Below are 26,149 nucleotides of genomic sequence, written 5' to 3' on the forward strand. Positions count from 1 at the left end.
AACTAGACCAGCATTTTTTTTTCACCGTTATCATACTCGGGTAAAAATCTACAAGATATTCGACGTTCAAGTTTATGCTAATCAGCTTGAATATACCCTTCCTAGAACTAAATGTAGTAGAAGTACAACGTCGCGTACGATAGTAACCGTCTGGTAACGGAGCAGGCAATACCCGTCGGTATATAATCTGTTTGCACTAGTTTATAAGTTACAAATTGTGGAACTTTTCCCCCTCATCTTTGCGAATCCTCTTTCTTCTACAGGTTTAATGAAATTGCTTAATCTAGCAACGGTAGATTGGGAATGGGTTTCGCCACAACAACAATATATCGGAACTGATTCTCCTCCTCGTAGCGTCCGAACGAGACAGATATTATTTCCGGCTGAATTATTTTGTAGCCCCCGCAATGCGACGAGTTTGGTATTTAGACGCGTATTCTTCCTTTCGTTGTGTTTTCTTTTTCCTTCTTTCTTTTTATCATCTCATCTTCTTCTTCTTCTTCTTCTTCTTCTTCTTATTCTTCTTCTTCCTGTAAATTGGTTGCAAATTACGATTCCTCCAGATCCGGCGACCCGGCGACTGATTAGTTTCCGTGTCGCAGCCATAGGGAGACCACCCTACGTCCCTTGTGCTCTGTGGTTTGATTGCTCGCCGTCAACGTAGAACCTGCTGGCTAGAAACCAGTCTTCGCAAAATGCGCAGAACTCTTCCGCTGTCTGGTCCTTGGATTGGCGAAAGTAATAGAGTTACGCTCGATGGCCGCCGTGACGCCCGAGATGAACAGATTGGGACGTACGGGGGAGGAGGATATGAACGCTGTCAGTCGCTTCAGGGTGACTGCCAGGTGATTTATTGGCTTCGTTCGCATTACCAGCTGCTCAGTTACCTCCTTCTTCGCCGTCTTATCGCAGCTACCAAAATTTTCGTCCTCTGTAATCAATGAATTGTTAATACGCAAGTATTTAGCCAAAGAGCTATGGCTTCGGGAAGTTTGAATTACCCAGATCCTTCGGTGCGCTTCGACCGCACCTTGCACCAGATTTCAAATCAACACCTCCTCTCACTCTTACAGTCTTGGACTTTCGCGATTCTCATTCCTTCTTTCATCTATTTCCGCACTGGGCATGGGAAATAAACTCTTCCGTACTCTTCTATTTCTTCCGTGACTCACTCAGACCCTCTAGAGCATTTCTCTTTCCTCTCTCGTTTCACCGTCCGGTTGACGGGAAGAGTCATCATACCTCATTTCTTATCTTCGAAGTTCCTCGTTGCAGCGCGACCAGTGTCAAACGTTATCGCGGGCAACTTTCGATATTGGGAGCAATCTCAGAAAATGATTTGTCTGCGCCAGCGGTGATCCTGAAAGCACCTGTTCTCTTCCACTTCTGGACGTGAAATTAGAAACGAGGTTCTACCGGTCTTGAGCTTGGCGTTGTGAATGTCGTGAAAACTGGGGCAAGATTTACAAGTATAGAGGCACGTAGGTTTCATTCGAGGTTTACTTAGGAATGTACTTGCCTGCTTTTAATCGACACTTTCTTTAACGTGGACGGGGCAGGTTTTGGTTTTCGTCCGACTAAAACTCGACGATCGACGTACTTACGTAGCTGCCACACGACGCCGGCAAGTTTCACTTTTCAATTACAGGACGTGAGTCTGAATCGCCGCTGTGTAGCGAGCGCCTACAATTATTTCAAAGTGGGTAACTGGACCGGAGATCCGAGATTGTCCGTACAATCAGAGAAGCGTGCGTATTCCGCGGTTGGTCGTTAGCCATGGAACTCCAACAATTTTGTTCGCCTTTTTGTAGTACCGAGGAAGCCTGCTTCGAAGAGTCCCGTATATACCATTCATTAATTCTTTCCACTCCTACAACAAAAAGGTATTCTCACGATTTTTTCATCGTTACCTTTTTTCAACACCACTCACTCAAGGCGGCTGTCGTACATTTGAATTGGTACGTTGTAACGATCGTTGTACAAAAATTATTACCAGGGTAGTCAACTCTGACCTTCGAAATTAATTAACGCTTTTTCAGGGATAGCAAAAAAGTTACCTCTTCCATTTTACAGTTATTCATTACACGGTGATTCGGTAAATTAATCGGAGTATTCATTGTTATAAATTAAAATAATGATACATCAGGTCCAAAAAGCGATATGTGTAGGTATATGATATACATACCCTCGTCAGGACTGTGATGATGGCGTGTGTAAAACTAGGCTGCCATATTATTCATGAGGTCATTTTTTGCCGTGGGGATATTGCGGCATACACATATTGTATCACTGTAGTCGCAACAATTACCTTAAAAAAATAATAGGACAGTTTGTCTCAAACTAAAATTTAAGACCACTATTCTTACTCATACTTTTCTGTTATGACGACTAACCGGTAATCCGCTTGACACAACGGTAGGCTTTACAAACTCCGCTGAAACTGAAAGCAATGCCGCTCACCTTTGAACCAGCAGCGATTCCAGTGAAACACGAAACTCAAATGGGTAAAACTCACCGACACACTGTGCATGTTATTTTCTTGTGCCCGACAAGAGCGACATCTCAAACTGTTCTGAAATTTTGTTAGAATACTCTTATTTTTATACCTGATGACAATTAAGTCGAACGGGTATCGAGACCGCGTAAATGTACTTAACCATACTTCCATACCGATATTCACTACACTTGTTGCCGTCGATTTACGTCGTGAATAAGATTGATGCACCGCCAGATTACTGGACGTATTCTTTACCAACCCACAATAAGCTTAGCCTCCTACATACTCTCATCTGGGATGATGGATGCCCGAAAGGAGCTTCCTGACCGGGATACGAGAATAAGATAATAGGGAACGGTAGTCGAAAGATGTAGACCGGACACAGGTGGCACAATCCCATCAGGAACCCCGGAAAGTCGTTGTCAGATCCGCCGGGCTGGAGATGAGTCCGTACAGGAATCCACTGTCTTCTACTTTTTTCACTTCGCGTGAGTCTCATTTTTTTTTTGTTTCAAAGGACATAAAAATTCTGTCTCTCCGGCGTTTGGAAGGAATTTCATCGATAATGTCTTCTCACCCCGCTTGCGGGAATTAGCAAAACCTGCGAAAATAAAACCGTTCTCCACCACGATTATCGTTCGATTCTTTTTCACCATTTCCCAATTGCCGTGCTATTCACGTTCCAACGTACATTATTATTATCAAGGATCTAAGGAACAAGTTCAAAACTCCAAACTTCTCGTGGTTCGAATCTTCTCGCTTTTGCCAAGTGAACTCCCATCATGACTCTTCCGCTAGTCTCTCGGCTTTCAATTGGTACGTATTATTGTCGTTGGAAGACTGCTCGGTTAACAAAATACTCGGTGGTCTCGGCTATGGCCGTGAAGGTGCCGAGGTTGTACCCTCTTCATCATCACGCACGAGTTCACCAAGCTGTTCTGCGCATCCGCCGTCTCCACGACGGCCAGGGATGAGTAAATTTAAGTCTTGAAAGGAAAAAACAAAAAAAAAAAAAAACCGTGCACAAATAAAATTAAGCTCCAATAGCCGTTCCCTCGCGTCTTAATCACCATGAATTTCCGTCATCTCTCAAACTCGGCTGACACTTAATTACCGCGTTTTTTCTCAACGGATATAAAATGAGCTTTGTGCTCGGTGTACTTTACTTGAGATGACAACCGCACGCATATTCTTGTGAGGATTATAAACCGGCGAGGTAATTAATTTCCAAGACGAGACCGGCGAATTGAAAGACGACTGGGTTTATATCGACGCCCGTACAACGTCTCGCGTTGATTGCTTTCGTAACGTGAATAATTAACAGGACACGGGACAAAAGTTCACGTGTCAGGATTGTTTTATTTATTTTTTCTTTTGTTTTCTCTTTTTATTTCAAATCAACTCTTTTTCCGTAACAACGACACTGCGCTGTCTAAATTCTCAATGAAAAAGGTCGTTATTTGTACGGTCGTATTGGTTGACGTTAGGTGCGGACATTTTTGGTAACGTTGGACCATAAGGATGTCTAGTGCAGGCGAGCTAGTTGGCCAAAAGTAATATCTCCCAACTGGCTGGACCGAAGGACATCATATTATTGGGTATCGTTAAGCTCAACTCCCCCTCTCCCCCCTTCATCTTCACAACCACTGCTGGCCCCTCGGTGAACGTTGGCACAAGTTTTGTCCAACGTACTATAATTATATTCTTTACGACCTTTATCGTGCGAGTAAACTGCCTCCCTTGCCCAGTTAAAATCAATGACGCTGCAGGTACCGCGCGCCATATCCACTATGTGCTCAGCTACTATTATTTGATAGCCCATAACGCATTGGACGCGTTAGCCAACCATCCTACGGCTCCGGACGAGGTGCATGCGCGTTTTCGTCATGGCGTAGAGGAACGACCGTGCAGAGATTCCGCCGGATTTCTGCTATTGTCTGGGTCTCGTTTGTAATCCAAGGTCCTGTACCGCCACGGGGGACAAACGGATCCCCTAGTCAGGCGGATGCTGCGATCAGACTCAGCCGCAGGCAGCCCAATATCACCGTATTGCAATTTCGCCAGAACCATTCGGATATTGCCCAGGCTGCTTCCGTAAACTTTACGAGCGAACAATACTGCAGGGCTCACTTTTAGCTCGGCCTCGAATCGAGGAGGTCTGGGTTTTGGTCTGGCACTGCAGGCTATCTCCAAATCTTTTTGCTGGCGGTTCGGGGATTCGGAGTGAACGACCCGAAAGCTGCTAGTTTGAATGGAGAATTCATGTCGCAAGTTTCTACGTCGATATGCTAGAGCAATCCCGTTTTCTAACCCGTAATGTGAAAATCGTCAATTATGTTGGGTTGTCACACGAGGTGAAGGATACTTTTAGTTTCACGTGCGAGTGACTTACGATTTAATATAACCATTTGATTCGTAATGGAAACGTTTTTTCTGCCTCATTACTATGTTATCTGGCATGATTCGGAATGAATCTATTTAGAATATGTAGAATTGATATTATTCCGTTGGCGCTTTCGGTTCGCTCATGCGAATTGAATCGCTGTGCGTAAAATGAAATTCAGATTTTAACTAACAGATATTAACAAGAATATTTGATGCAAACCTGATACCGTTAGCAAATGTCAACTGCATGTAATTGAAAAGTAATTACGTTTGAATCGATGTTGTATTTGAAAAAAGTCAAGCCAATATTACACAAATATTTGCCATTCGTGCGAGATTGACAGTTTTAAAGTCTTTTTACTAAAATTTGTACTAACTTTATTCTGCAGTGACATAAAAATGATTGAATTTTCGAGTTTTCACTCAGTTTTACAATATATTTCAATTTTATTTCACTTGTTTGCGGTAGCTTGATATACTTTTGTGACGCACTTCACGTGCTATTATAGCAGAATAGAAAAACATGACTGTTCTGAGATATTTCATTTTTCCGCTTTTCTCATATTTTCAATAATCCTAGATCAGTCCGTCGAATACCAAGCACGACGTTAGATCAAAAACACTCCAAGATCGCTAAGACGTGTTTTCCGTAGTAGATTTTAGACTTTGCTAGCTGTAATATCAATTTCAGGATCAATAATTCACGAAGTCATTACCGGGAAATATCATTTGGTCCGAGGATGGGAAGTGAACGGCGTTTTAATTTCCTCGTCCTTGAATTATTTAGCCTCGTATATCCAGCTTCTTTCCTTTTCCCCGCTTTGCTCCTCTCTCGTTCCTCTTCCTCTACCTTTCTCTTCTTCATACTTTATACCTATACTTCGTTCTCGCCTGCTTGCTCTCTTATTCTCCCGTCGTCGTAGCTCCGTGCTCTTCGGATTAAGTGCCGTGAAAAGAGCGATTCCGTTGAAAGACCCCGTTGAAAGCGATTACCTCAGACTCTCGCGAAGAACTTCTATATCCAGCTCTTGTATATTTTTATAAAACTTGAAACGTTTCTCAACATTTATTGGCGAAATGCACCAAGCTGTAAGGTACAATTATTGCGACGAATATAAATACGTATTGAAAACCCGTATTTTGAATCACTTTTAGTAATTTGGAAACAGGACATGTCGAACCTTTTTCGGAAAATTGATTACGCGCAAAAGGATATCAGGTTAAAAAGGGGTGCGAGACGTCTGAAAAATTTCTCGTACAGTTTGGACGAAAAAACTATTATACTCGTTGAAGAGGACTCTTTGTAAAATTTGGCAAGCCGTCCCTTGCAGGAATTTAATTTTGGTGCTGCCCAAACGCTACTCGATTTCTCCTATTTCTAGCCGGCTAATTCGCAGGATAACTGCCAAGTTCTGCAGACTAGGAGTGTAATGCAAACTTCCGAAACCCTTGAACTGGGAAATTGAGCGTGGAAACTGGTCACATTTTAGTCAAGTATTTCTAGAGCTTGTTTCTAGTACACGATATATTTGGTAAGTATGTTATGCGATATGAACGTTTCATCAGACATGGATTTTTCAAAAATTTCGTATCCCAGGTCAAACTTAATGCCGCCGCAAATTTCCGTTTGATTTTTTTTTATCTTTTTGAGAATTCAAATACTCAAACGAGTAACGTACATTGTGTTTTTTGGGATTTCGAAACCAGCTTATTTCGCAGAATATCCCTTTGGGAAATTTCTCGGGATAATTATTATAGAATGAATAGAGTCAATTCGATCACATATTGTTTTTGCTATAAATTTTTTTCAATATTTTTTCATTCAAATCGCCAATGTTGAGAGGACAACTTTTAGAACAGCACAACTCGATAAACTTTCTGAATCCTCATTAATCGAATTATGAATTCTTATACAAACGTCACAACTCTTACAAACGTTCTGTAATTTTTTTCTCAATGTCTTACCGAGAAGCAAGACATATTGCCGTCACTTGTCACATCAATTTGATATAGACTACCAAGTAAAAAGAAATCCGAGTGGCTAAATTTTATTCCATTGAAAATGTATAAAAGCTTCTTCAATCTGAATATAATGGATCATGATATTTCAAAACATTACTTAGAATCAGTATTTCATTTGTTTTAAGTGCATACATCTTTTGACTCATTAATGGTAAAAAAAATTTTTTTTCATCGCAAAATCCGCGATTCGCAGTTGAAGCTACAGAATCGTAAGTTTAACAAAGACTTTACGCTTGGATTTGGGTCACGAGGCCGTTGTCTAGGCTCGTATTTACATCCTCGATTTATTTTTATCTCAGTAATGGCCGCTCCGAACGTAATGGGTACGAAATCGAAAAGAGGGTACCTGGGTAGTCATCATCAGTAAGCGGATTTCACCCAGTTCGAGGACACTGGCTGACTTCTGATTTCGGATCAGGCATATTTCTACAGGAGATAAACAGCCTCTCTCGTTCCTGGTCTCCATAGAATGATCCGCTATTTTCGTTCGCCACGCGATATAATTGTCGGCTGTTAGTTACCAGCCAATATCCTCTAAACGTAGACGTAGTCACATACGACCGCTTCTTATTGGGCTAAAGTCTTTGGCGGTCGGCCATCAAATTGCCATCTGAGAAGTAATCTTGGTGGAGAAGATGACCGACGAAATATGGTACGAGTTTCAAAGCCGCTTATCAGCCGGAAATCTGAACGGAATTCATACATTGAATGAGAAACTAACGTCGAGGAAAGTTGGGATTGCTTGAGTTTACCAGAATCAGAGTTTAATTTACCGAATGCTAGAGATTTTAGAAACTTCGTGCTGTTTGATTAACCGTCACACTACACACCGGGGTCAAAATGACCCCACGGCATTTTCACCGCAAATTCTATACGAAAAATAGTTAAAATAATCTGGTTTGATCCAAGATCAATAATGAAATATTTTAAAAAGTTTTGATTTATTCTTTTTCGACAAATACCTTTTGTTCATCGCGCAGTATTACCATTTTTTTTTTTCTCAAATGTCTGCTTGCGAGTTATTCAGTCGATTTTCAGTTCAAAATTTCTTTATTAAGGCCAGGAGAGAAATCAATGCGATTCAAGCACAACGTATCCGGGAAGTTATCGTCTCGGGAGCATTAGGGCAACCTTGTTGTGAAATCTCAAGATACGCTCCGTGAACGCGTGCAGTAACCGATGCCTGGGGCTGAAAAGCTCTGCCAGACGAATACAGGAGAGAAATGCTTATTGCCGCTTTGTCCCGGAAGTCTGGAAGTCCTGTCAGTGCGAAGTTTGTTCGAGTGAAAACGAACCCCTATTTAATTACGATTACTTACTCTGCAGCTGTAAACTCGTTATCCCTATAAGCGGATACTTACCTGTACGTTGGGGTTTAGTCTAACAAGTTTCGACGATGCAACCAGTGCTTCGAAACTTGGGGCCAAAGCAAGGTTTAAACCTAATATAACGTCGCATAATCCTGCGGTGGAACGAAGCATGATCATCCTGTTGGAGTAAACAATAAATTTTGAGCTCGCGTGCTTTTTGCGAGGTTGGAAACGGTGGCTGACGATAATTATTCCAATTGCCTGGATCAGCGAAAAAACGAGAATGCAACGAGCCTGTTTCACGTGCTCGGGTGAATTTTCAACAGTTGTAAAATTCAGGCGACGAGATACCTACGTGGGATAAATTGAGCGAAAAAACAAGGGGACAAAAATGAAATAATCAATGTTAACTTCTTAGAGATTTGATTATTTTAATTATTCTCGTTCAATTTCTGTAGAAATACACGTCGCGATTGAACTGCACTTAGAGCTGAACCTGTTTTGTTTAACGATAAAAAAAAAAATTCTCTCTACCCTGCAGTATTTTATTTTACTATTCATTGAACAAGCCTGCGCATAAAAAAAGCTTTCATCTCGAACTCGTATGAAACAACAAAAGAATGCACAAATCATCTCAGATTTGACATATTACTTGCTGTGTAGCTTAAAGCAAATTAATTTTATCTGATTGAGAGGTGATTTTCTGTCGTTTTACCATCATGGCACCGGTATAACTTGTTACAATATCATGCCTTTCACTGGCTGTCTTTAGAAGTTCCGCGTAAATGCGTTCAATGCTCTGCAGATTTTTTTTATGGCCTCAAAAATCAGACTCAAGTTTATCCGGCTCGTAAAAACTCTCTGTATATAAAGGTTTTGCGAAAATTTGTTTGTTGTTAGTACTCTACGTAAATATTATGAGCTTAGAAAAATTCTTTGACTATTTTTGGCTATCCGTTATTACGATATGCATCACAAACAATCACAGTATCATTTCCATATCGATTTTATCACACGGGGTGTGAATCCATTCGTAAAGTTAGCTTACACGAGTATTTCTTGCTTCACTTAGTTACACAAGTTATACAAAATGTCCTAAAGCGTGACGCGGTGGAAGGTTTTGCGACGGAAGTTCACGTGGCACAATATCATCGCGAATATTTAAACGCAGTGAAATAGCGTAAATAATGTTTTCGTATATTCAATCAACATTATTTCTGAACAGAGAAAACATCTGGTGAACTTTTGGAATGTATGTAGTCAAAAGAACGATTCGCTTCAAGATAATCGTTCAGCTAAATCTGACAAATTGCCTTCAACCCAACAAATACGAATCATAATTATCACAACCATCGACATTGTGAAGCGAATGACGACTCATTGTCAGAAGGCAAGAAAACACTCGATTCGTCACGTTTAGTTTCTTCAAAAGTACACAAGTTGTCCAGACAAATATATTCTGAGTCCGTGTATGATTACAGATATTCCGAAAAGGTTGTCAACCCCTATTTCCCCTCGTCCCTCAAGCTCAATTGTTCGGTAATTCTGGTCATCGGGTTCTGAATAGCAATTCCACGTTTCAGGTCTGTTGCCTCAGCAAATTTATGACTATCTTTATTCACTTTTCAATTCGCGACAGTCTACCTTGTCGGACAATGTGTACTCAGGATTCGACACGCATAACAATACTCGAGTGCACTCCGTGTGTCGGTTGAGTCTAATTGCGCAAGTCGTTGAAGATCGAAGAGTGGTTAGGTATGTAACGTGGATTGGAGTAAACTTTCTCAATTTATATGAACCACGTCACTACTTGGCGGACCTACACCGAGAAAAATTTCATTTGTTACAGTAACTAGAAGAATTCAGTAAAACAGGTATCGTTAATAAAACTGCTTGAATATTGTTGGGATTACGAAAAACGAGGTACGCGTAACCATTTTGCGCTATTGTCGATCCTTTTTTGGTGATTGCAACGTAAAATCAATTTGTGAGGTTTACTCTACTTTTTTAGTTAAATTAAGGCTTTAACGTCAATTTATTGTTGCACAAGCATTAAATTTTCGCAACTGTTACAAGAAAATATAGCAACAGTGATCGTAATGAGAAGGAATAGTAACGGATACTAGACTTTCCGGTAACAGCTAGAAAACTAATTTTCATTTTGTACTGAGAACTGTATTTTTCGATTTTGGTAAAAAACGAAAATAGTTAAAGACTGAGCGGTAACCGCAACCAAAACTTTTTCTCAGTCTACACACAAATACGTTGGATCAGTTATAACCATGTAATTTGCGTTCAGTCGTGAAAAAAAGGAACAATTCACGGTTCATTTATTCACTGCAATTATCGTATAGTTCAGCATCAGAACTTTCGGAATTGTAGCTCCGGTTTTATAAAGGTCAGGGTCAAAATCCTACGAAACTTCTTCGAAATGAAGTTTATTATGCGGAACCTCGCGTTGCTTTTGAAAAGAGTCTTTCGTCAGACTTTTTTTTTTTTTTTACTCCGGAGGAATGATTAATTTATTATTTACTTTTCATTGATGTTCCTTTCAGTTATTACGGAACTCGCGTGGGTCTCGAGGAAATTTGTTTATTTCTTAAGCACCGATGTCGTAGTGAAGTCACGTGCTTATTCTAGTCTGTCGCGTGACGCTGAACGAATGAGTCGGTGCGAGCTGACCTTAAACGATCAATTACCGAGTGTCGGTGAACTTGGTCTCCTAGTTCTGAAAAAGGAAACTTGCTCATGTTATGTTGTGCAAATTTTTTTTCACTCACCAGACATTCGGGGAGTGGGCGCGACTTTCAAACATCTGCGTACCTACCCTTGACCTTGCCGAATCAAAGTCCATGTGCTAGTGACGATACCGTTTCGATCGTGGGACGTTGAAAGCTTCCCCGGAACGATCAGCGTCGCGAACAAAAACCGACGATGGAAGAGAATGGAGAAAGAAAAACGAGAAATATGTGAAATTGATCTAGAAATCGTACATGTATAATGGCGTCACGTCTAAATATCACAAGCAAATGATAACATTATAAATTTCAACACATATTTCAATATTATACATTTATATAAACAATAATCACTACCAACGCTTTTCATACTTCATCTGCTCCGCCATTCGTATCTAACAATTAAGGATTAGTAATCAATTGCATAGCTCGGATCGGTTCTCAGGAGTTTCCCCGCATTCGCAGTTCCTCTTCTTCACTCGTCGCGCGTCGCACGGAAAAGCATTGCGATTTTTTGTCTTGGCTTATCCGCTCTGCAATTTCTGTAATTTATATAGCCTGTAAAATTAAACGGATCTGAAACCGGCAACGCGGTTTTCTTTCGTAATAATAGCATAATAATAGCCATTTGTTTGATCTGAGAAAAATAAGACACCACGTATGCAGGGTTGCATGCAACAACTATACACATTTCGTGATTGAATTATTGTACAGGTACCTCCGTTTGGTCAACTAGGTTTTTTACTGGGAAGAATATCGTATGTACTAGAAATTATTAAAGATAGAGGATTACAAAGTCGAGAGGAGAACGAATTTCGATTATCATGTGCCTGCCACATTTTCAACATCTGACTTGAAATCAAAATGATACGATACGACATGGATTACGATTACAGCGCCTTTTCAATTCATGCGTTCGTTTCGTCCGCGGTCTGGCAAACAGGGAGCGTGACACGTCTTGTCGTCGAGGACTTGGCTGGCTTTCTGTTTGGGATCGCAGGCTTTATCTTCTGGGTACTTTGCTTTTCATAATTTTTCGATCTGGGGGTCCAGGTTACCTCGAAAGCTTTTTTACGGATCGTGGACCTGCAGTTCGTGACATGACCAGGCTCCGTGTGAGCAATTTTGTCACTCCCCGGTTTGCAATTGAATCGTATCGACGATCGTTCACGGTTGAAGAGTTGCGTTTATGTGAATCCCTTCCAACCGAATTGAGGGAGTCCAATTCTTTGGAGGGCTAAAAATAGGATCTTTTTAATCACCTGTTAGCCGCTGAGAATGCGCGACGGGTTTGACCTTGCTTTTCATTTTTGTCCAATGTATGTTCTAATTATTTACGACTTTACTTTGAATTTTTAGTCGCGTAGTTATTTTTATTTAATTTTATTTTTAGTTTTATCTTATGCAAAATGACCCAAGTCTCTATACTTTTACCTTGCTTTCCTTTGCTTCTCTGTGCTTGTGTTTATTTCTTCCCTGTTTCTCTTGCTTTAAATGTTGTTAGTTTGTTTTAGATTGGTTTAAGGTTTCCAAGACTATCACGGATATCAATCAGTAAATACTGAAAGTGATACCGATGTTGATACTACTGGCGATCAGCCGAAAAGAAAGCAGCTGTTAAGCAGTGACTTTTTGCATTGTTAGTCACTTTTTTTAACGGAGTAACATTTTATCACATTTTTTTTCACATTGAAATCACGTCCTCTGTTGTAATTGAATTTCGTGCGTAAAAAATCTGGTTGCTCAATTTTTTTCCCACGCGGTGTCGACTAAACAAGATTTTGTTTGTCAAGTATTACAGTATTTTTAGTGACAAAATCAGCTTCAGATTGACATCGAAAAATAAACTGTGATCAGATTGTTCATTTGTTCTGCATCATAATCGTTCGCTTAAAAGAACAATAAATTCATAAATCAGAGTTATTACTCAATTTTTATTCATTTACCAAATATCGCGTTGGTACAGCGTTAAATTTTTGTAATAGGAAAACAGACGTGAAAAACATGGAAAACCCGTACATAGCGACATAATTGAAACATGGCTAATTCTGACGAGATGAATGAACCCTGGTCGTTTAACTACTGTGCAACAATGAATTCCGACCTGTCACTTTTGAGTCACATTTCTCAGTTTTTTGAAAGCTTTAAGCTCCGAATAAATTCCCTCTTTCAGCTCTGACGTCTGTGTCAGCATGGTGGGTACATCTGTATGCAGGGCAAGGATCGAGCGGGTACGTGGTGCAAAGCGCGATGCGATTCAACGTGGAATTCGATAGAAACGTTGATCAGAAGTTACGGGCCGTGTACCTATACATTACCGGCGGTATATAGAGGGTTGTATAATACGTGCAGGGGCGGGGGATCGCAGGGTGTGTTACGGTACAAGAAGAACGAACACCGCAGCGCTCGCTCGCAGTGAGGCGTAATGCCAAATTCTGATTACACCAACAGATTAGAGAGCTTTGGCGTTCTATATTGGACCGGGGGCTTAGACGAGGCCGCGTAACTTGCGCCAGCGCCGAGCTGGTTGAAGCGAATGCCTTAGGTGAGAAAACGGTCATAAATCACACTAAAGAACAGTGCCGGTGTCGGCCAGATGGGGCTGAACTTGCCTGCGGCGGTTGCGCTCATTTTACACCCTTCTATTTCGGCCGGACATTTTTATGTAACGAATTATCGCCCCGGGAGGGAGCTGAGACTTGAAAATTGTTCGCCGGCACGCGAAATCTTAGCAATTTGCATCGGTATACGACACTCGTTGTTCCTTTCTACCATTCGTTATCCTTGATATGAGAGGGTAATTATTTAAGCTGGCGTTGATCTCGTGGTTATAAAAGTGCTTTGCGGAATAGATCGTTTGAGAGTCGTCACGGAGCTTAACGATGATTGAATTAACCAAGCCTAAATCGTGGTAATCGTACCGATAACTTTATGCACCTAGATGTATTCTAGGCGTATTTTGCCGGGTATTAATTGCGACCACATGAAAATTTGAACGAAATGAAAGGGCCTAGCGGGGTTTGCCTGTGAAATATGCCTTTCAGCCGAATTGGAATTGCTTTACGCCGAACTTTCCCTTTCCGTAAGAAACCAACTTTGACCAAATATCAACTCTCTACCTTTACTTGTACACTGGAAATTGACGGGGGCGTGATTTCTCAGTTTTATTCGATTTCCACGTAACGTTGACTTCGGAAATTATGAACAAATTGGAGTTTTGAAATTTTTTCGGATTTTTTTACTGTAAAATCGTCCTGTTGAAAATGTCGATGTGTAACATTATTATTCTTATTTGGAGATTGAGTTTCGAAATATTTATAGATTGTTTTCCATTACCTCGCAATATTTATATAACAATGATGGAAAATTGTTTAAATGTTGAACTGCTCCGTATATTCTCGATTTAAAACACGTATAGAAAAACTAAATAAAAAACAATCGATCACCGTACAATTATGCACCGTATCAGTCATTTACTCAACCTCCTTTGTTGTCGGCAGCTTCTACTTTCCCCCAAGCGAGACCAATACTTTGTCGTGTTTGTGAAATATTTGCGAGTTGAGAAATGATTTACAAGGTATACAATACTTTTTCCTTCTTGCGCGAATCCAGTGGAGCTTCCTCTTCCCCGATTCAACTCAATAAACTTGAGAAACTCTCGAAGCGATACCGGGAACATTTCTGTTAACAAGCATGAGTGAAGCGGGTGGATTCCCTGACACGCGAGAGCCATTCGACCATGCTTGCGGATGGGGGTGCAGGTGATTCAGTCAATGTATACCCCAAGCCTCGTCGTGCGATGATGCGAGGAAAAATCATGATCACAGTAAAAACATCCAACACCTATATGGAATATGTTCGGCCAGGTCGTTAGGGTTTCTCACTGCACAATTTTTATAAGCGACTCTCTTTGCTTACTTGTTTTCAATTACACGTATATTTTATCTGTGGTCAGGATTTTCCAATGAAATTCTCTACCGTTAACTTTAAAGATCGGTTTACCTTATTCGGTTCACAAAAATAATTTACGGAAAGTCTAACTGATGCATATACGATCTTGTAGCATGTTACATTTGTGGATAACACAAAGCTGCTACGACTTTTTTATTTTTAAAAATCATTAAAAATATTCGCCGTTATCTTGACTTGTTAGACATTTATTAAAAACTGGCGAGAAACACGTGAAAAATAAATTAATCGTGCAAATAAATTACTCATCGGACTATACATTGCGAATTTTATACGAACAACAAAAGTTTGCACTTGATAGACGTGTGCAAGTGGTGTAAGATTGGATTCATAGCGGTGAAGAAACTATCGTCGAGCTCAAGCTGCTGTGCGTTCGCTTTGTCATCGTGAAATCTATTCCAAGCCAAGGAAATGACGCGGAAAGAATGAAACATGCGTTATCAGGAGAACATTTTACCCACTGGTTCTAGATTGTATATGTTACGTACTTGGTACGGTATATCGATTACCGACGACGCATAGAGTCTTGGACGTTGGCCGCCGGTCTCGTTTTAATTACCTATTTGTTTTTCTTCATTTTTTCAGGTTTAGAAAAGTTGGCACATAAAGACGGAGGGAATAAAAGCTGATGCGTCAATAGCTGCCATAACGATGGGCGATGAATAAACGGTAGAGATGGCACTGACGGTTGGGTGACTCATGTTTGTCGTGCCGATTAGAGATAATCAAGTTCCTTGGGTGCTTCGCAAGTTGAAAGAAGAAGTAATCGCTCGTTTAACAAAGCCTTTAATTTGCAGCCGCAGCGCAGAGAATTGCTCGCTACCGTAATAAGATTTTGCGAGTTGCTGTAAGCCATTGGGTGGTTGTATCAAAATAGGTTTATTGATTCCCTGTACTTCAAACAATCGAAAAGGATTTAAAGGGGTTATCAATCACTGTTAATTTTTCCGTTTTTCTCATTAATGTACTAAACTTGTAAAAAATTTTAGTTTGCACGATTAGCTCTTCATCTTAGGCTCAACGGAGAGTTCGAGAATTTACGATTCTTTTTACAAATATTACGCGCTTGCACTTTTGATACAAATCTGTACGAAATTTTAACCCATTGTTTTTTTCATGTTGAAAATCATGCTACAGAATTGTACAATTGGGTAAAATTGGCTGATTTTTCAGCTATTACGGGTAGTCGGAACTAAGCGAGCTTAAGATATTCGAGACAGACGTGAGACGCTAAGATTTTCTTGTTAAATAAGAAATAGGCAAAGTTCCTACGGACCTCAGCAAATTGCGTCAAGTTAAATACGACCGAATTTAGTGTTGTAATTTAACTCCGAACAGCAGTGCCCAGCGACGCTGGTTGAGTGAGTAATGCTGAACGATAAAAGATAATGAAAGGGCACCAATTAAGAACAAGTTGGGGAATCGAGCGAGATAATCAGCGACAAAGGCTGAATGCTCCGTTAATCGCGTAAGAAAGAGGTCCGAAAAAGGGAAGGCCGTTTTATTTCCACCCTTGATCATGCCCTCTGGCTCATGTCAGACACGAAGATACTCGAATCGATTTGAGTGTTCGCTCGAACTTCCAAGTCTAGATTATACTCCACTCCAACTATGTTCAGACTCAATAATTCATAACTAAATTGCTACCGATTCTAGAATTATAAACCATCATGAAACTTTGCAGTGCTTGGAAAATATTATTTAAGGTCTGCGAGTAAAAAATTCATTTTTCCAATACCTGCTTGGAAAGTTTGTTCTTCGAAGCCTGTGAGGCGTGCGTAAAGTATGCCATATTTCTAAACAGGGCTGTTGAACAATGTTTGCGCATGCGCGTAACTGAACTGCTCAATTTTATGCACTAGGGTTTTCTCTGAGTTGTTCAATATACAAATTGAGTTGTTTAATGTGAATTTCGAATGAACTTTTTTTGTATATTCTACATAAATATAAACGGAACCACTGAAACTTGACAGTCTTCTCTGAAAGGCCTTGGATTACGATGAAATTTTCTTTTCATATTAATCTGAAAACGCTGCCCTATCGATTGATCCAATTTGATACTAGGCCCCGATTAGAAAAAAGTGTTAACGTGCGAGTGGCATTGTGATGCTTTTCACGATAAACCATGTCAAATTTCTCTGAAACTGGGTAGGGTTCCCACTAGAATTCCAGCAACTCCTGATGATTGATCAGAAACCCGAAAACCTAATCCGAAAAATTTCTGGGAAGTATGCATTTCCTGAGAAAGTTTTAAAGTTTAAAGAAAAAGCTGTACTTCATAACGTAAAATTGGATTCTTTCTTTTCCAATTATGACTTTGCTACTTTATGAAAGTTTTGTTTCCTGCGTAATTATCTTCACCAAATTTCGTTTACTTCATTACTCGTAGATTATTTCATATCGGTGTAACATGACAGCAGTATTTCAAAAATGCTTGCAGTATTGTTCGTAAGTATGGATTTTGATTCGTTTGATGCTGTATCTGACAAATTTTCGTTTCGTTCTGAACACTGAAGTTTATAGAACCCTTACACATATATGTATGCATAAAAGAGTAAAGTAACTTTCATTTTTCAAGACGAAACGAATATGTATATATATATATCTTCTTGCAATGGCTATAAATTGAAACTTTATTTTTACACTTACTCAACAACGAAGTTCAACTTTTATAACGAGCCGCAATAAATTATACCCCCGTTCAGCTCCGTACGCACGCTATTTCGTGTTATGGTCCGCCATTTGGTTTCAGTAAGACTTATTTTTGTACGAAAAGAGTATTGCTGTTATTCTGTCTGCGAGTAACTTTTTTCATTGCGACGCGTAGGTACACAAGCAGGACCCACCTACACCCCCACCTATGCCCTGCAGCCTCGACTTGAATATTTTACGAGCTTTATCAGCTATAGTGCTCGACCGGTGTCTGAGAAGGCTGTCAAATACCTAGATCACCAAAATCCTAACTACTGTCACATCAACTCATCACGGAAATGCAATTAACATCCAATAAGACCCGGGATCAAACAACGAAAATGGTTTGCTACAATGTTATCGCAAGTGGTGCCAGAGCAAATCCAATCGGGGCCTTAACAATTTTTGGGCCTACCCGAACAAATGCCCGCAAGCGAACTACGTGTGTGCGTATTCCGCACGCTGGTACACCGTAATCTCGGTAAATTGTGGTGGTAAGGAGAGAAGACCGTGTTATAGGTACATTGCATAGAGTAAAGTTTGTAGCGCTTGGCGGCAGTCGAAGTCGGTTGGCTGGTGGGGAGCATTTGAAACGCGCCGATGTGGAGGTGGCGGTGGCAGTGCCATGGTGGGGGTGGCTTCATACCCGGGGCAGAGAGACGGTGTCGGCGCGCGCGACTCTCCCAACCTCAGTGTTGTTCGGGACGCCATTGCGCAAGGTCGTTTCGCGGAGGTTTCAAAGCGTTCGGCATCCTCGACAGTCACTGGGTCGGTCCTCGACCTGGTCTCAGTCTGGTTCTTGATCCTCACCGCTATAGACGGGATCTAACAAAATCCGAAATTGCACCTTGTGAATCGCGAGACGAAAGAAGAGAGAGAGAGAGGCAGAGGCGCCGCCGAAAGCTCGACGATTGAATCGGTGAAAACGAGGTGGAACCAGATTCTCGTTGACCCAGTTAAATAGAGCGCAGTAAATCCCGCGGCCGGAATGAACCATTTGTGGTTTATAATATTTGACGAATAAAATGGGATAAGCGAAGATCTTGCATGAAATGAGCGCCATGTAACTTGGGCTCATCTTGAATCTTATCGCGATTCCATTTGCAACTTATTTCGTTTCTTTTTTTTTTTTTTTATAAATCATTTACCGGTGTTAAAATCCGGGCGTTATGAAGACCGTTGGTGTGAGTTAAAGTGGTGTTTTCGCGCGTTTAATATCACGGCGTAATCATAGATTGGCACGGTAATCTTGAGGGTAAGATGAGCCCGACCTCCCAGGGCGCCCTGGAGGTGGAACGTTACATCGGAAGCTGTTTGATATCGTCTAGTGCTCGACCTGCCCTTCACAAGAGTGTCAAGAAGCAGCAGGAACAAATTTGTCGAGGCAAACCTCGCTACTCCCAACAAACATTCGGCTCATCAAACCCCACCGATCAGTCTCAGGTCCAGTATTCTCCCCAGGGTGGCTGGACCGGCACTCCCCTCATATCTATGACAACTTCTCCCCGGAGGAATAACCACCGCTTGTCACCCACCCTCCCCCAACAACAACAACAACAACAGCACCAACAACAACAACAACAACAACAACAACAACAACAACAACAACAACAACAACAACAACAACAACAACAACAACAACAACAACAACAACAACAACAGCAGCAGCAGCAACAACAGCAGCAGCAGCAACAATTAATCAGCGAGACTGACCAAGGAAACCCGCATCAACGAAACCCACTTTCACGACTCGCTATTCATACTCAAGGGGCCCCGCTAATTTTGTCGGGTCGATTCAACGCCTGGGGAAAATTACACAACGGTAACGTTGGGACAATTAATAATAACAACGGCAACAACAACAACAGCAACAACAACAACAACAACAGCAGCAATAACAACAACAACTGCAGCAGCAACAACAACGTCGCAGGGAGCAACACGAATTTTGGGAACGGATCGCGATGCGCACCGCCGCGTTTTCAGCGTAGCGGAGACCCGTTGAAGAAGGCGGGTAATTTGAGTCAAGGGTCATCTGGTAAGGAGATGAACGGAGGAAACGTGGCGAATATAGACTCGCTGAGTATCGCGAGCGACGAGAGTTCGGGATCGAACAATTCGGAGAACAGTTTGCCGAGGATAATAAAGCCGAGGAAGCGTAGAAAGAAGGATCGGAAACCACCGAACGTGACGACGGAGATTTCGAAATCCGAGGAGCTCCCAGTTGGGGGCGTCTCCGAGACGTCTAGCATAGTCACGCTCAAGCCCTACGTGCCCGTCTGCTACGAGAGATTCGAATCCCACCGGACGCCGCCGCCTGGTGGTAATCGTCGGCCGCCGTCGAGCAGAGAAAGTTGCTCTTCCGGGCGGCCCCATTCGAATCAGGAGATCGTTGACACGAGGCAACGATACCACCGGCACCACGTCAAGGTTCTCGACAACAACCGAAACGTCCTCGCCGTCCCGTCCGGCCGCGTTCAGCAACTCGGCGGCGAGGCGAGGTTCTACAGGAACACGGGTCACCAGTTCGTCCACGTGGTTGACGGGGTCAACGAGGTTACGGGGTGCAAGGAGGGTGTCTTTGACGGGCCGGGATCGTGCCAGTGCCGCTACTGCGATCCCTCGGGTCTGATCTGGGACGTCGACCAGAACGGATACTCGCCGTACTTGACGCCGCCGCCGCCGACAGACTACAACAGTCCTCACTTCTCCTCCGTGCCGTTGTTCTTGTCGCAGGGGATCAACGGGCAGGTGGAAAAAGCGCACGAGTATCCCGAGGAGTCGGCTTCGATATCGACGTTCTACCACGAGCGAGAGAACGCCGCGTTGAGGAGAAGCTGGAGCGATCCGACAAGTTTCTTCAGCGACGAGATAACCCCAAATCGAAGTGTCGGGGTCATCGGTGACAGGGCACCTCCTGCTGAGACGAGTCGGACGAAACACGCGACCTCTTGGAGGGGCTGGAGCACCGGGAACGCCGCTCCGTCTCCCGGGACGTCCCAGGGACTCGAGGTGTCGACTGAGATTGTGACCTCGCTGAATGGTCATCGCGATATCGAGATCAAGTTCTACTCCTCGTCTCCCCCTACGGCTGTCCCCGATGACTGCAAATCAGGGTTCACCTTCCCGGACGAGGATCTGAGCGACATTTGGAGCTACCACGAGTCCAAGCTGCAGCAGGACTTCCGCACGCTCCTACAGGCCGAGGAGTGAGTGATCAGTGGTGGACTCAGTTAGTGAGTGATGATCGTGATCGAAGCGATTGACGAGAGTTTTTTGCCTCGTGCAAGCCCGTCGCCGTTCGGGTGAACCACAAAAAGTTCGTTGCGTCGTTTTATCACCGTGTCCGAACTGTCCTATCGCGTTATCGTCTACGTCGCGCGATTACGACGTCGGGCGATGATTGAAATGAATAATCCACAAAACGACTGCGGGAACGTAAAAGCGGGAGAAAACAAAAAAGAAAAAGTTGAGGCGCGGAGAAAGAGAGAGAGACGGAACTCGTAACGGTGCGAGTACGTGAGCTGATTACAAACGAGTCACGTATCTCGTTTACGTCGAGTACCTACCTGCCAGTCTGCCTACGTACTCCCTGATTACGTACACCGGGACGAAGAAGAGTGTGCGATAGTAACGTAACGTATGCACGATACCGTAAATAGCAAAGTGCGACGAGCTATACTATCCTCTAGCTTACGATCCTCCTCATTGTTGTTTTTCATGCTGAAACAGCAACGTGTGTGAGATTACCGACCCAATGAGCCCCACTGCTTGTGTGCACTGACTATAAGCCGGCAGCATATGTATCCACCTCTTCAGGTCGGTCGGTCAGTCAGTCGTTGAAGAAGCGGAGGCGAGAGATGGAAGTGAAGGGAAAGGAAAGGAAACGAGTCCCACTTGTCGTGCTAATGACCGATGTGTCAGCCACGTCGCGAGATGCGATATGCAGGCATGGAATCACTCATTATTTTTCTTAGCAAGGAGATGAGAGACAAAAAAAGAGAAAACAATGAACGTCTAATTTACAGAATAGACCAGGACAAAGAACTTGTTCTCGTCACTTACTCCGAATTGTATTGGATTCGGTTGCTTCCCAAACGACCGTCCATAGAACAAGTATTTGCCTGTGTACCGCATTCGGAGTCTCCAATATCATGCGGTGATGATCAATGGGACACCTTTACGCACCGCGCGATCGGAAGGGAAGAAGATGGAAAGCGGCTTTTCTGGGAACGTAACCCGTACGTGCCGTGCTTGTGTAAATTGCGAGTTGAAATTTTATTTCAGTGCGTGTATTACGTTTAGTTGAGAACAAAGAGAAATTACGGATAATGCATCCGTTATTCGGGACGTATCAACACCTCTTGATACTAACTAAGTGATCTCGTTGATCGTTCGACAATGTCTATATGTGCATAAAAGAAAGGAAAAAAAAATGTCGAATAACTAGAAGATAAAACGCTAACGAAACATTATGTAGATCTGTATATGTATGCTGTGTGATTGCGCGTGAGTATGTCTCTGTCTGTCTGCCTCTGTGTGCAAGGGTGGGAGGGCTTGTGAGGAACAAGGGGGCAGAGGGGTCGACGCGGTGTTTGGGTAAGGATAATGGTTTTACGTGTGGGTTATAAATGGGTTTGCCTTCGTTCACGGCGAAAGGACTTGTGGAAACGCCGGAGGAAGCCATCTCGTCGACTAACTTGCTGTATCGTAGAAACTGAGAACGACCCTGTTCCAGCTTTGCTCGGTGTTACCCAACTTTCAAGCCTTCCGCATGTGTCATTGATCCGCCTATTCTCACCGCTCCTTAATTCTGCGCCACGATTGCGATTATTTTTTCATTCATAATCTATTTCTCGTCGTTTCCACGAATACAGTCTTGAGCGAATGTATCCACGTTTAAGACCGTATCCAGCAATCTCTGGGAAACCGAACGAAATTTCATCTCGCGTCGTTGATCTTGTCGTTATAGGGAGTTTCTCTCTTTTCTTACCATCACCGCCCCTCGATCGAAACCCACCGATCTCTTGTTACGCTATTTATTCCAGTTCATTAATTCTTATAGCGTCATTGACATTTTTATAAGCCGATGGTCTTTTTGGTTGCGTCTTTACGCCACTGAACGCTACCCTGGAGTCCTGTTGCGTTTCATTCGCTTCATATTCTTCGATCTGAACCATTTCTCATTTTTTGGTTGTTGGTGAAGTATTCACTCTATCCTGCAATCCCAACAACATCTGCTATCGTACCAGCGTATCTCGAGGCGAACAACATGTCACGGGTGAAACGACGACGTTTCCTAAAACGAGCCAAGCAACGAGCCATTCGTCACAAGTTACAGTAACAGAATATGTGAATTTTGAACTTATTACATGAAATCCAAATTGATACTCTCGTACGCTTCGCGCCCTGATTTGTATCCAAATTGTTCACCTCGTTCGCAGTGACCCGTGCTCTGTACTAAATCTGTGCGCTACTTACTTCATAGACGAATAATTGAATCACCCGTTCGGTCGATTTCCACCCCGGCATAATTATCCGCCACACCACCTCTCGGTTGGAATCGGATTTCATCGGCCTGCAATCACGACCACATATCGCTCCTAGTCTAAACTGTACCGCTAATTAACGTCATTTACGGACCGAGTCTGCAGCATCAAGTTGATTGTGTATTGCGGATAACAAGTATTTATTTAGCGCATAACGTACGCGAGTGTGGATTTAGCGTTGGTGCGAATGTGTCGCGAATGAACTCCTGCGGATCAACATAGCTTTTGCATACGAATGCATGTACGAACTTCGTTATGTAACAAGGTTTGAGATTGGATTATCAAAAAGGTGCGGAAGAACGTGTTGCTTGAATTCTCGGCAATTTGTGAACAGCGACTGTGGATGTAGTGGATGTAAAGCGTCAGGCTATATCCATTTACGTGTACGTGTGTGGCAATGAGTGAAATATTTGAACCGGTATGTGTTAAGGAATGTCGAAATAGCGTAAATCGTAAAAATTTGTGTATAGAGAAGACATGTGTCTGCAATCTCTATATCTCTATTCGTTGTACCGAAAATCATGTTACTAACGTTAAGCATGTATAGAGGTTAAGTGAAATATGTATATGTACGGACAGCGATGCCCGTTTATGAATTCATATATTTATTAGAATATACGTGTGTGTTTATATAGGGTAGATTCATTTCCCGTATGTTGAATAATTCCACCAACGCAATGATCGCATTTTTAACTTGGCCTTGGATCTCATTTATCAGCTCGGGCGAGAGTGACGAGAGAATTTTCTTTCAAACCTGGAACATTTTGTCCAATCGATACCGCGGAATGAATACTTCAAGCTGCTCTCGTCCCAGTTATTATTATGTATTATATATTTGCTAAGAGAGGCCTGGGCGTCTGCTTCAAAATACGGATAATCCTTTCGAAAACTCAGCTACCTCCGCTGATATCAATCCTTATTTCGTGCGTCGGACAGTCACTTTTATATTTTTCACTTCCCATTCATATATTGTACCTCATGCTTCTGAATAAGTGAGCTCACGTAACGTCTGCACTTTCACTCTCTTTGGTTAAGTATACGATGTCTTCTCTGAAGCGAAACCTCGCGCTGGCCGATGCGATGGTGTAGCAAAATACGATTATGGTAACTGGAGTTTTGAAGCGGAAAGTCTGGGGCTCGACGAGTCACGTAGTAACGGACCCCGGACGAATTCGGACTGCGACGTTGAACACCCGACTTCGACGATGGTCCAACAATGCCAATTTGTATCTGCGATCTAGAAACACGCGTTCCACGTTTTGTCACGTACTCTCGCGACCGAGAGAGAGAGAGATAGACTGCCACCTGCTGTTGGTGAAATTATTCGTTACTGTTTTACATTCGTGTTTTCTACTTACTTTACCGTCTAGATCCTTCTCTCAGCCAGTATAAAATGAAATACACTGAAATAAAGAAAAGATAAATCTATACAACTTCAACGGGCTTTTTTCATATGCGTTTCTTTATTAACCTGTCTTTACCCATTCCACACGAATACCTATCATAAACGATTCATCCAACTTTGCCTCGAAGTGATTTAATTTATCAGCATCAAGCTCAACGTTACCTTGGCTCCGATCAAACGTCGCACCATAAACTGATTGAGTAGTCAGTATGTTTTTAAATTTTCAGATAACACTGACAACCTAACCTGTACTTTACTAATGCCTCTGCGGTAATTAAGGACTATTTGAATACTTTTACACAGCCATAGCTGTGCTTAGATTTGAATATTGAGTCTATGTTACAAAATATCGTTCTTTCCATAATATTGAAAATGATCTTTGGTAACTTACAGCAACATTTTTTTTTTTTTTCCTTTCTTGCAACCAGATATAAATTTAACACGATGCGAAAAGATCAACGAAATAAGTTGGGAACATATTTTAAACCAGAAGGCAAATAGGAGTTACGAAGAAGTTTACTTGAAACTTTCAGTCATAAAGTAGCCGTTAAATCATCTACTTCTTTATGTTAGTCGGGATATTGGGCTCAATAAATTGGCTCGATTATGCTGACCTGATTACTAAATTGGAAAGCAGTGCAATAATACTTATATGCACCCGATGTTCATTCCCTTTCGTTTATTACCTGGCCATTTTGTTTTAAAATCACCATATTTACAGAATTTCAAAATTTACAGCTGGTACTGTGAAATTCGGCACCGTTGCGTTGAAATCGAGACTGGCTTGCCGTTACAAACATTTTTACGTAATCAATTAGTGAGTTTGTATTTTTAGTCAGTGAAAAATAATAATTATGTATGTATCCATATCAGATTGTTCAGCTTTACGAAACTGCAGGGGTATTAGTAGTATGATCAATACATGCATAAATTTTACTTGAACTGATTTTAAGCGTTGCATGTGAAAGTTGCGCGTGTGTTGGTGCAGGCGGTGACCACGTGGCTTGGTAAAGCCGATTTCAAGAGAGATTTACGGTATAAACAACATTTGCAGATCAAACTCGTGTTTACTTCCATCATTTGATCCAATAAAATCATAGAACCTTAATTTAACTTGAAAACTGAGTAAAACGCGCTGTGTATTTTGTATATTCTCTTGTGATGTCAGGTTGTTGATCTGTTACTTGTACCCGTATATTGCAGTAATGCAACCTGCAGGCTAACGAGCCCTGCCGATTAGTGTATCAAACGATGATAACTGTGTAAGTAGAGCCTCGTTTGATACTTAAAACGTTGGTTTCACCTGCGTGCCATGTTTATACACGCATGTGACTGGAATGGATATGCGCGCGTACTTGCGACAAGAGGTAACATCGGGGATCGTTTTCTACCGCTGAACAAAGCACCAGAAACGTTCTGGGAACTTCCTGCTGAAAACTATCACAAAAGCTTGACAGTCATAGAATTTGTTCTGTTCAACAAGCGAGGAGCTGATAATTCAAAGAAATTATGCTCGAATCGTTTCCCAGGTTTTTATGCTCGTGTACACAGCTGACTCGAGGCCATTCTATTTTTAATTTCAA

At 42.1% G+C, this 26,149-nt stretch overlaps 2 protein-coding genes across 3 annotated transcripts in view; both read left to right on the forward strand.

The window, feature by feature from the left end:
* LOC138190342 (CCR4-NOT transcription complex subunit 6) overlaps positions 1 to 26,149 on the forward strand; it is a 319,292-nt gene that overhangs the window by 59,817 nt on the left and 233,326 nt on the right. The gene's annotated exons all lie outside the window — the stretch shown is intronic.
* LOC124224953 (uncharacterized) lies at positions 18,282 to 24,594 on the forward strand. Its single transcript, XM_046637266.2, has one exon. It carries the CDS (start codon positions 18,873 to 18,875, stop codon positions 20,823 to 20,825), a length of 1,953 nt encoding a protein of 650 aa, XP_046493222.1. The 5' UTR covers positions 18,282 to 18,872; the 3' UTR covers positions 20,826 to 24,594.

Source organism: Neodiprion pinetum, chromosome 1 (assembly GCF_021155775.2).
Source record: "Neodiprion pinetum isolate iyNeoPine1 chromosome 1, iyNeoPine1.2, whole genome shotgun sequence".
Lineage (NCBI taxonomy): Eukaryota > Metazoa > Arthropoda > Insecta > Hymenoptera > Diprionidae > Neodiprion > Neodiprion pinetum.